We start from the raw sequence: 13,152 nt of genomic DNA, 5'->3' as shown, positions 1-13,152 counted from the left end.
TATTTGTGATAATCTTTATGAATTGATAATTGAGATATGTGTCACTGTTTATCTTACGCTTTTATAAGTCTCCAGGTGATGGTTGTTGAATGAAAATCGGAGAGTTATGGAAATCAGGAGTAGTTACTCCGAATTCAATAAAAAGTTCACGAACTTTCTAATTATAGATCAATCTCGTTGGTTTAAATGGAACAAACTAAATTTGTTGAAAGTGCATGTAGTTTTTATACAAAAGAATCCATTAACATATAACTCCGGATTAGCTTGCTGAGTTCGTTAAAAACTTGTCAGTTGCAGAAGTAATCCGATAATGTCCGCTTGAAATTTTCAGAGCATTTTTTATAGCTCAATATTTTCAATACCGTCACGAATCCCTTATTGTTCCGTCACTTTAATTTTTTGCCGAGTCTAGAAGCCAAAAGGAAATGTCTACTGCGTAAGAATATTACCTGCTTTTTTTATCCGTCATTAAATATTTTTTAACTCAATTTTCAGCTGGACTAGAGATAATAATAATACATTTTTAATATGCTCTGGACATCTAGATTATTAGGTTTTCTTCTAGATTTGATGACATAGGTATAATAATAACTTAAATTTATTGTAGCTATATCTATGGAAACAGCAGTTTGTAAACGGTTTGACATTGGCTTTTGAAGTTCTGTCCTAAAGCATAAATATATAAACGTATTATTATCTTTAGAGTTATAGAATTATATTTAGTATTATTATACTAAGAAAATTAAACGGATCTACTAACCATAATGTTTGGAGTACATAAGCTGTCCAGTCAGTTATTAAACCCACCGTAATATAAGCAGAATTCCGCCCCTTAACCTCAAAAAACTAACGTAGTTTTAATTTATCCGTAACGTATTCCTCTTTGTTGACATTTGGATCATGTGTTCTAGTAAATTCAAAGCTGATAGTGAACAGCTTAACGGATATTGATCTATCTACGTGTATTTGTGTTATTACAAATGATAGGGGAAACAAAGGTCATATTATCAGGATCTACAGGTTCTTGTCAGTGTCATTTCTTAAGCCGAAATTTCCATTAATATCGTTTTGATTACCACCGTATTGTAAAACATTACCGGGTGATAAGAGATTTAATAATTTAAAATGTAAATAATTTTGGTTTGAATGACCTGAAGATTTTAGAGCTATTTTGACTAGGTGTGTCTAAGTAGATCAATATTTTATGCTACATTAGTTCGTTTTAATACGACAAGACTTGGGTACATTTTTTCAAAATTTGTCATGTCGTATTAGTTGAGAATATTGACCTTAGAGTTTAGAAGTGTACATTTCGTAAATTAAATAGACTTCTTTTAGAGCTTTTTGGGTTTTTCAATTCCCACTTCAACTTTTGTCTTGTCTTTTGACAAGACAAAATGTCGTTTTTACGTAAAGACAATAAAATATGCCATTTCAGCAAGTATTTGTGCAAATGAAACAATTTAACTGAAATCAAATTTGGGCCTACTTTACAATCCGCAGAGGAAGAAAGCCCCGTGGAAATTACCTGTAAAACATCAGCGTAATCAACAACAGAAGAGACGAATACCAATAATATAGTAATTATTTGACTGATCAGGCGCTACGTCTTTGCAAAGAAGAATAAATCTTGTTGTTTACTAGATTTCAACTAAGACTCAATAAATAAATTATTAGTGTGCATCACCAATTTGTATTAACAACACTTTCGTACCATTCCCTACATATTGTTGGTCCGAATTCGTCTTGTATATAAGCTGAACTATAAAGCAGGGACAGATATAGTATATACGCAGGTAAGGTAATCAAAGCTGTACAGAGAATATTCCTTTCTACGATGTTTTCTGAAGTTCTTGGAGTAGATGTACGAAAGGATCACGAATTCCTGCTTTTTCAGCTCTGTGGTGCTTTGACTTAATACCCATTTCCATAACGTATAAGACGGCTATTTGTAGCTTTGGATAATTCTCGTCAAACCCGAATTATTTGTTTCTTTTTTGAGTACGGTATATGATTTTATTAAAACGTTCACTAGTGATAGATGTTGATTCATAATGAAAAAAACATATTACTTGATCAGCTATAGTTTGATTTGTCATTATTGTTAACTCTAAAAAATTGTTTTGTAAATTTAGTTTAATTTAGTTTATAAATTGAGTTACCATACATAAATACAATTATCTATAACTGCTGAAACGGTTCCACAACATAGTAAATCATGTTCAACAACAAATACGTAACAATAAATATCTTCCATATTCTGATTCTTCACCATAAAAAATTAAAGTAAAATATCATTCATGAACTATACGGACAAGATGTAAAAGCATCAACAAGTACTATATAACATTTACTGGATAAGGGATAGATTGTACATGGAAAGAGTGGAAGTAATAGTTAAATTTTCCATTTGTGGAACTGAGACTTCAAGAAAATCGGAAATGATTCAATCTGAATCATTCAGCTGCAATAAATCCAGACTTCACTGATATTTACAGTGGTTTTGGTTTTGAAGACGATAACGGCTTTGAATTTCTTGAAGAGTTTGACGAAGGCTTTGATTGATAGTTATATTCAATCAAATAACGTATCTTTTGGTTTAGCCTTTGATAAAGTTGTGACTCAATTAGAAACTCGAAAATCAAGGTGAAATTTTTTAACTCAGAGAATCAACCTTGTCAGAGATCGCGTCGTGATCAAATTAAACGATACTAAACTAAGTTTGCTATTATATGGTATTATCACTTAATACTACTGACAACTATTATCACGTTCAATTTTAACAGCATTACGCCATATCACAGGCTGCGCTGAGATTGCACCAAAAATATCAAATCCATAGCTCATTTAATTCCTCCATTTAATTTAACACAGAGCCAGGAAGGCCACTCAAAAGGAAGTAGACACGGAAATAAATAGTATCGTGAAAATTATTATTTAAAAAATTGAGTTTCATGCAAAATGTAAAGTTCACATGTGAAATCTTTCTCAATATATCTTGTTACATGATAGGTTCTGATATTTGTTCATTAAATTGGGGTTTATCGTCTTTTAAGTATTAAATGTCTGTAAATCAAGTCACTAAATAATGATGTTTGAACTGAAATTAAATACAAACTTCTACATTTGTACAGACACAGTTAGGGACACAAGGCCCATTCTTACACTTCACCTTGCGATAGCAAGAAAACTAAGAAATTGAATTAAACTTTATTGAATCTTAAATTATTAAATTGAATTGAATTTAATTAAAATAATATGGAGAAATTATTATAATATTTTAACAAGTAAATTAAAACCATCAATTATTATCAATGAATAAACTAACTACTTTTCTACACATTAAAAAATATAATTAATACTTTTAAAATACAAATAAAATAAAACTATTTATTTTAATTAATTATTAATAAAAAGTCCTAACTTTAATTTCCACACAATCTCACACTCATCCCACTGCTCTCGGTTGACCGTTTAAGATACAATATTTTACTGTCGCCACTGATATGTGTTAGGATGGACAGGCTACACGTGTAATATGTCTTATTAGTGAAAATCTTATGGGTGTATTGAGATTGTTTAAAAATTGATTTATTCTGCTATCTTCTTCTCGCCATCGTGGATACCAACAAGACTAATGTATAAATGTTCACTAATGCTCAGCTAAATCACATGGAGTGTCATTTACACATCATTTATTTAGTGATCCTTTTATAGAAATGGAGCTTCGTGCACAATTTTATATATATATATATTTTTTCATATATGTCAGTTCTTTTAGAGATATCAAGTGGTCAGACAGACGGATGCACAGATAGGGAAAAAATTAGTTTTGGAATACCTAATACTTTATTCAATTCTCTGAGTTTCTTCTCTGAAATTATCATTGTAACCTGTTCGATTATGAGCAAAAGACTAGTAAAGTTTAGAAATGTTTAAACAAGTTTAATAGTTTAAAAACGAGATCATGTTATTGTTAAGTTAATGAGTAAGGACCATGGAGTGAATAATTTTATACTAACATAACACAAAAGAGAGTGACGTATTAAAAAGTGGACTACTCATATAGTGCCCAAGTACATAAATAAAAGTTTAATTAATAAATTTGCTATTGACGACGTTCACTATAAAAGTAATAATGATAACCAAAGTTAAATCATGTGAGATTGGCTGGTTGTAAGCCCACTGGCTGTTCGCTGTACTTAGATAAATAACTAAAAAACATAAACAATATACATAGAATATCTACATCCTGATGAAAATATCATATATTTTTTATTATCATTGGACGGCCTTACATAGGTTCCATTGTTTTAATAAAAAAACTTACAGTTCAATCTTTTATGTGGAGACAAGCAGCACCAATGATTCTCTTTTACACAACTTTTTTAAGTTGATATCCTGTTTATTATTCTTCCTGTGTATTACAATTATTATTTTATCAGAATGTTTAGAATACCAAGGTAACATATTAATATAAAAAGTATCTGTTCTAACGCGATTATTCAGATAATAAAACGCCTATTGAAGGTGTCTCACCAGTTTTACATCCTCAGACAGTATCCTTGAGAAGTAAACCACATTCAGTGACCTTTACATCCACGGTCAATCCTAGCCATGCAATGTTTAATAATCGATAAGCCTTAGTTTTATTAGTAAATACATATTATTAACATTTATTGGAGAAATTTAGTATTGATCTTCGATATACTCAATGTATTTAATGTCTTAAATGGTGCTAAATATAGGATTTGATTCTCTACCCAGGGAGTTACTACATAAGTGGAGAAGGGAGATTCAGACTTTCAGAACTCATACAGTAGATATAGTAATCTATTAGATCCTTGGGCAGGAATTTCCTAGTAGGGTTGTCTTGGCAAGGCATGTATTTTTCACTGGGAATAGATATTTATTTGAATATAGTTCGTTTTTGAATATACTAATGTGTTTCTCCCCAACTATATTCATTACATGTGTATAACACAACATTTTATATAATGTTCTCCCTACCGTTGAGGAATGAAGGGAAAACGTCTAGCATTGAGAGGTATCTATATCTCTCTGGCCATAAAGGCACTACCGGAATCATAGCATGACATGAATTCGTGTTGACAAGCGGTACTCAATTTTTCGGCATATGGAATTTATTGGGTTGGTAATTAATTATTAACAATATGAAATTTTAGGGAGCAATGAATCTACAACTCATTCATCCATTAACCTTATCACTTTCATAATTTATTTAAGTAGGCCTTAAAATCCTTTTCTTATGTATCATTTTCTTAGTGCATGAACCCCATGTCCCAAAGTAGCAACATATTTGATAATTTTCTATAACTATGAATAAACGTCACATCTTTTGAGCTTTGGGTATCCATTTTGTATTAGTGTTAATATTCGCAAAAACGATGATTAATAAAAATGCATCAGGGCATAAATACACCATAATGATAACAGCAACAATGAAGCAGACATACTGTGACAATCAATGGTGGTAGTTGATTTCATTGCTGCCAGGAGCGCTGCATGACGCGACAGGGGCGCCGAGAGCGTTGCCGGTCTCAGTGCGCGACCGTCCGTCGTAGAGTGAGAGTGATTGAGGTTAGAATCTGCACTTGGCCGACCACGCGGCCGTCGTAAGACATCGTCTACGATCATCCCTTTGCGTTGTACGCTCAGTGTGCTGCCGTCGACTCCGCGATCGCGGGTACCGCCGAAAGTGTTGTCTAGGGGCGCCTTAACATGGATCTCTCGCTGAGAAACGTTTGGATGCCGTCCAACCTCTTCGCCGCTCTATTTCTGGGACTCATATTAAGCGGTGAGTAAATGAGCTGTTTGTCTGTTGATATATGGACGATGTCAGTGTTGAGATGGATATCAGTTCATATGGGATCACACGGAAGATGTACAATAGTACAAAAAATGACACAGATCAAATATACAGTATAAATAAAACATTATATAATTTTGATTGTATCTTACAAACATTAACATATAACAGTTTTATTTATGAAAATTTAGGTATTACGCTATCATAATTATAAATCATTAGCTTGCAGGCCTGTATGAATCATTTATCTTACAATGATACATATATTCAAACGGTAGTGTTATAATAGTTCAATGAATTCAATAATGTTTAGCAATATATAAATGTTTTGATTTGAATTAATTAACAAAAGCGTGAAAAGAATTTTAGCTATCAAACCGTTTATTCCAATAATATTTTGTAATGGTAATCCATTAAGGGTAATGAAATCTAGTAATTTCCAAATAAAATTACTATGCAAACCATATGCATTCTTGCGACAAAGCAAATATTTTGTGAGAGTTGTATGTTTAGTTAATTCACTGTAGGCTTACATATACCAGGTAGCAGCTTTGTTGTATTGGAACAATACACAACAATATTTAAGCGTGTATAAAAAACGGTTAACTGTCCTATGTGTAAATAGAATAACATGTAGTATTGCAGGATATTTTAATAAATGAATTACAATTCCTATCTTATAATTTATTACAGGTCCGGTAGGCATACGTATTGAAACATTAAAGCAAGCTTGTACCTTTAGGCCGATACATGTGCAGACTTAATTAGCTTAGAGGTGACTATTTTAATCCTGGGCTCATACGATGACCGCATATTGTAATTAATTACTTTGTGTTCAGATGGTGCGGAATATTAAACCACCCCCTCTGATAGTTAGTGGGGAACATCCCCTAGAGACCGGTCTTCAAATAATCCAGTTTGTTCCAATGTTGAAATATATTTTGTAAAAGTGGTGTCGTTAATGTGATATCATAACATGACTATAAAAACGTAGCAGTGAAGTAGGTAATATGAATTTAAGGAATTCTTTTTAAAACGTATTTTACTATTCTTAGTACAAGTAGATTTTGTTGTAATTAAAAGAGCTTTTTTAATTATACAAAAATTCACTTTGTCTAGCCTACAAAAAATAAACAATACACAGCTTCTGCTCCGCGCATGCGCACGAGTGGTCAGCCATTATTTATTTGGTACTAAGGTGACGTCCATAGAGGTATACTAAATTATTCATTACTTGATTATATCACACCACTGTATGAGGTTTTCTCATATTTCTTTACAAAGTTGTACATACTTTTAATTTCAGACATGTAAAAGATTCTGAAACAATGCATTTTTCTTGCAGCAAGTAGAGGTTTAACACCTTATATCTTCGTCATTCTTCAAATAAAGATATAAAAGTTTGCTGATTGCATATTTATTAACGAAAATTTCTCAAGGAGAACCAAAATATGGTGCGGCATTATAACGACTGTATTTTATTGCATCAACATAGATATGTGTTTAATTTAAAAAGAGGTGTTTGGTTGATGGAGACTCAACTTTATGTAAATAACCTGTGCACTAATAAGTACTTTAATGTTATAACGGGATTCTGTTACCATTAGCTCGAAAACCCCTACGAATTAGTTACCCAGGTGAGGTCACATAGCCCAGGAAGTCCCTGCAGCCCCTGCGGTTCTGGTGGTTATCTCCTACTTCAGTTTAAATGATAGATTTCGATGACTCCAATGGTTAATTCTCTTAGTAGCTGAGATGTTAAGGCCAAACCAAGCAACATATTGGCAAAGCTGAAAAGACCTCGTACAATAAATAATTGTAGTCAACAAGGAAACAAGGAGACGGTTTTAGTAGTTGGTCATTTCAGTAATGGCCGATTTTACAACGCGTAGACCACTCAACTCTTAAATCTAAACAACAAAACTAGAAACTTGTTTTAATAATACAGAATCAATAATTTTTTAATCAATAATTAAAATATTGGTTACATTTGTCTAATAGATTATATCACTTTAAGAAATAATATAAGATACTTTAATTTAATAATGTGGTGAACAACTTTGTCATTTAATTTTTACACTACACATGAAAGCAAAATTATGCATTTCTATTATAAATTTGCATATGTCATAATTTGTATACACAAGTTGCCCTTCTAATAATTTAATATCTCTGACGTAACCTATTTCAATAAAGTCAAGTTGATATTTCTAAGGATCTCAAATGAAATATCCAGTGCATATCAGAAGTGAAATTTAACGTAAGTGATTTGTTGTTGATACGTATTTTATACTGTAATTCTTTAGATAATACTTTTTAATACTATTGTTTTCAATGTAAAAAATCCCTATAAGGATGGTAAAAATTTTTATCAAACAGCCTTAATCTAAATGTTGGCACATGGCGTTTCAAAATGGCGGCTTTCTAAAAAATCTAATTTCAAAAAGTGTTGTAGTAAAATGGGTAAATGTACTAATTCTAATATAAATATCGTTAAGTAAACCCTTTTGTACCAAAAATAATACTATCCATTTTTTGATAATAATACAAAAATATGAAGATGAAATTTTCATAGGGGATAGACTTTGGAAAGCAAAAGCGGCAGTTTTCTTTTATTCTCTGAAATTTTAGAGTACAACTTATATATCATTACGTCTATTTTTATCGACAATATGTTGGTTGGTGAAAACTTCATCTATAATGCAAATGGTGGTAGGATCTCAGTAACTCAAAGTAAATTTTGCATCCATGTAAATAGTTTCCTTCGAGTTACCAAGTAAAGAAACCGCCTCCACAGATTTCTACAGTATTTGCTCATGACGCGACTCCGAGACCATTCAAACGTGAACCCGCATCTCCCTAATCTTACTAACTTGAGTCGTACGAAATTAAAGCACTCGTATATATTAAGCTTCTATATATTCAGTATTATGCATTGCTGATTCGCAGTGTTTGTATAACCATAGTTATTTGATAAGTATTCTCCGACAGGTGCGGGAGTCTCTAAAGATATATTTATGTTATGGATACTACATGGATTTACTACATGGGAGATGGTTGTCTAAAACGTTTAAAATATATTTTAAAATGTTATGTCACAAAAACATTTCTTGTCTCTTCAAAAAGATTATCATGTACAACAATACTTAAATATTATTGACTGATATTTAATTAAATACTATCTAAAGTCTTACAATAAGTTTAAAAGTATTCAAATAGACCGCCTCTGCATGTTAAGTAATAGTGTACTGTGCCAGTTACTAATCAACATATTTTATACTCTTTGCTTTTTCTTGGTTCTAAACAGCTGTGTTCTGCTGAGTATAAGAAGAATTATCTTTTGTTTTGGTTTTGCTTCTGATTCATTTTATTCAGACTATGCGTCATCTCAAAAATTAGTCTACAGATATCGTACCAGGATATGGGAAGTGCTTATCAGGAAAGGATAGGCTAGAATATGCTAAAACACATCCTTCACTTACGTACTTTTGTTTGGGTATTAGGAGGAATGTGAGTAATGTAGAAGCTATAACAAAGTCTATGTGGGCACTATATTTTAAATTATCACCATCAAGTAACGAGAAACCGCAACATGAACTTTACCCAACGGGACTTAATTCAAGTGTAAATACTAAAAGGCAAAGGCAACTGGTGTTTATTTACACAAAACTTCAGTGCCAGGAACAGTAGTGCTCAACATAAAACAAACATTCAGAGACCTCTCAAAACATGAACTCTCACAAAAATTAAGAACACAAAATCCAAATTAGTGTCTAAGGTGCAAGAAAACGTACTAACAATGTATTGGGTAAAATTGATAAAATAAGAATAAAAGTGCTGAAACAACCTTGGAAATCATTACAAATGAAGCTAGAGTGAAGAAAAGACTAAAGGAAAGAAAATTAAAGGAAGAAAAAAGGCTAGGAGAAAGAGGCACTACATGGATTTAAAGACATTTAAATGTAAATTTTACCTTAATTTGTCCTCCTTCATGTAAAACGGTATTCATCTTAGTAAGCAGATATATGAAATGTGAATTGTTTCCCATTTAAACGCATGTAAAACCATGCTTAGGCCTTTTCCCCTACATAAACCATTAGAGACAGGATTTATAAGGGACTATTTAAATGCGCTAAAATTATCTACTCTAGGTTGAGACTATTCTTGTAGTTAATGTTTTGAAACTAGATATTAAGAATATTTCTAGCATAAGGGGAATTTCTTTGATAACACATTTTCGTAATAAATTTGCAATAAGAAAATGTTATTATTCGCCATATTTTAAGGGTATATAGCAATTATTAAAAGAATAATTATTCCCAATAGCAATCTGGAATCACTAAGAAGCAAGTGGACGTGAAAAAACATGCCATCGGTTTATGACAACGTCTCTATTATTAATACGACCTTATATCAATCGGTTTAAATAAATACATTTAATATCTTTAAAATTTAAAATGTATTTTTAATTGTAATAAATATACTATTGAAAATCACACATTCACTTTAGTAACGTAATATAAGAACACTAAATTACTATTACATGTTAATAAGGTATATGTAAATGGTTTCTTATATATTATTTTTACGAACCGTTTCCTAAACTCCATGCTGTAGTAGCTATCAGCGGTTGAAGCAAGGAAATTATTATTATGGCCTTATTTGCTAAATATACTATCAAAGCTCGAATCGAATGTATTTACATTGGCTATAAATATACTCTTATTGACATCTTTTCTTAACCTTGACAAGAAGGCAAACATAACGTTGATGTCATAAATATAATTTAATCGAACCGGAACTGCTCATACAGGTGCAAAACCTACGAAATTGCGTGCGAAGCCGCGGATGACTGCCAGTATTTTACATTGCTTTTATTATTTACAAAACTCTTTATGATTATGCAACTAGTAGGCCTGTTTATACGGTACGATAGGCCTGATTTTACTTCTATTAGCGTATATTTTGTTTTGTTTAATTGTATACAGCTAAATGTACGAGGAAGAAGTATTGTTTTATATTTTTAATACCGGATTACAACAAAATACCCTCCAATTTATCCTCCTACCATAACTAGCGCTACTCACTTGGTATTTCTTTGTCAGAGGGATTCCTGTACAGATTTAACATCAAACTAGGTTTTGTATTTTAGAACGTAAAGTGGCTATTGTCTTTTAGATTATTAATGATTACTGAGATAGTTTAATTAATTAATTTAATCTCTCTATAAAACTAATGGTAATTATTATTAATTTTTTCAGGATTTATAATAATTTTAATAAACGAAATTTATCGAAAATTGTTAATATATTCAATTTACAATAAAAAAATAAAAATTTTCCTATGGTATTTACATGGGTTTTCTTTCAAACAATAAAGATTTTAAATGGAAATAAACTGGATAAAATATTCACACTAGATGTCTGCTGCTGCCAGACGTGTCATAGTAATTTTTTACTATGTAATAAAAATCTTCATGTGGACTTGGAGAACATTAGTCACGATTCTATAGCAATTCAGACGTTAGGCCCAACATTATTAAGATCCCTGTCATATAGCATGACTGGATCTTGCGATCGTCGGGAGGACGATGATGCTGACCTCAACATTAAACCTCTGAGATCCTAGCTAAATGACCCGAGAACTATTAATGACTGGATATTGATCCTTGCCCACGTTTATGACGTGCAGAGTACACTATGAAGAAACTAGACTTACCTGTCAATAATTCACAAGTACTTTGCTCATTATAAGTAATTGTCAAACATTGACTTTATCTAATCTCATTGCAAAAGACATTGTTGATCTATATATAATACATGAGCACAATATTTCCATTGGCTTACATGCTTTTTACTTAAAATCATATTTCGTGAATCATACAAAATAGTACTTAATGTTGCAACATTATAGTCAAAACAATGCTGAAATTAATAGTGTATCCAACGTTGAGTGCACTATTATTAAAAAACTTACACGTGCGTGAATATACAGATACTGAATTTAATACAAAGTTTAAACGTTGGTTATGCCTGGCGGTGTGGGCAGATTCGAAGCGAAAAGTCACTTTTTTAAACCTCAACAGCTATTCTAGCATTGAAGTTCGCTGTGTTTTATATTTCTGTGCATGAATGGCGCTCTCGGGATTTGAACCCGTGATTTCTTAATTATAGTCGAGACTACATCTATTAGTCCACGGATCAATTACTGGACAGAGGTCAGCTTATCAAGATGGTCATTATTTCCTAGTTGCAATAACGTTTTATATAAAGGAAATTTTAACTTATCATCCTTAATACTGCAATTCGTTAAAAGTAATACAGTAATACCGAGGACGCTTTTATTATCACTGAATGAAGTTGTGTTGCAAACCTGTTAAATATTCAACACAGAGACTGTAATACTTTTTTGTCTCGATAAATAATATTGATATTAACTGTGCAAAAATACACACAATCACATGCGAGCGCCTACTCATTTCAGAGAATGAGATAAAATGATCAACCAATTACAAAGTAAAATCCAGCAAGAGACAAAAGATTAATGGTAAAAGACCGATGTAATTGGAAATTACAATCAAATAATGAGATCGTTTCAGTAGCTGTAACCAAGTGCTCAGTGGCTTTGGTTCTCTTGGTAAAAGTCGACTTCGAAATGACTCAGCTTCATTACATATATTGTTTAAATGATTTAGAAATCTCTTTTTTGTCATTCATTGTGAAACTTTATCAGTGCTAATTGTATATACGGTTATTATAAAATATGCTTCAAATGAAGTAATTGTAGAAACAATTATGGTATTTTAACTGTTCTTATTTGTGTGCATATTCCTGAAGTAATGTAGGAATTCATTGAAGCACAGTATAGTCAGGTATATATACAAAAATCGGTTAATCCTTAAAAATTAGTACTTAGGGTAAAAAAAAATTAAGCAGATTTAGATTTTAAAAGATCTATTACTTTTTAACATATATTAACTGAAAGGGTAGTAGATTTTATATCGTCAAATTACAATTTGAGTACAGTAAGAAAAGAAAAAAGTGCACACGCGATGCATTCACGTTACTTATTGTTTTTCACCAAAAAATTTGTCCTGGATCATTTTTGACTCGAGGGATTAATTGCTTAAGGTTATGAAAGCTGCCTTTAAATGGGTTCACTTTTGAAAATCAATATATCTAAGGGTCACTTTTGTAAAGACAAAAACAATTGACAAACCATGTTTAAAAACATTAGAAAATATTCTAAACACTTTAAATATAAAAATATTGGGCAGTCTTCTAACCAGCTTCAAAGAAACGAGGATATATTTTATTGTAAAT

The 13,152-nt window shown here is 31.5% G+C and overlaps 1 protein-coding gene across 5 annotated transcripts in view; it reads left to right on the top strand.

Moving 5' to 3' along the window:
- Positions 1-5,570: 5,570 nt before the first annotated feature.
- The window catches only part of LOC124364416, a 393,612-nt gene continuing 386,030 nt past the window's right edge, over positions 5,571-13,152 (top strand). For all 5 annotated transcript variants that reach the window (XM_046819895.1, XM_046819891.1, XM_046819892.1 and 2 more), the window contains exon 1: positions 5,571-5,818. In XM_046819895.1, coding sequence (XP_046675851.1) covers positions 5,743-5,818 — 76 coding nt within the window. In that variant the 5' untranslated portion in view covers positions 5,571-5,742. The remainder of the gene's footprint in view (positions 5,819-13,152) is intronic.

This window comes from Homalodisca vitripennis, chromosome 6 (assembly GCF_021130785.1).
Source record: "Homalodisca vitripennis isolate AUS2020 chromosome 6, UT_GWSS_2.1, whole genome shotgun sequence".
NCBI classification, from domain to species: domain Eukaryota; kingdom Metazoa; phylum Arthropoda; class Insecta; order Hemiptera; family Cicadellidae; genus Homalodisca; species Homalodisca vitripennis.
The sequence above is the reverse complement of the archived record's forward strand: the minus strand, read 5'-3'. Positions and strand labels throughout refer to the sequence as shown.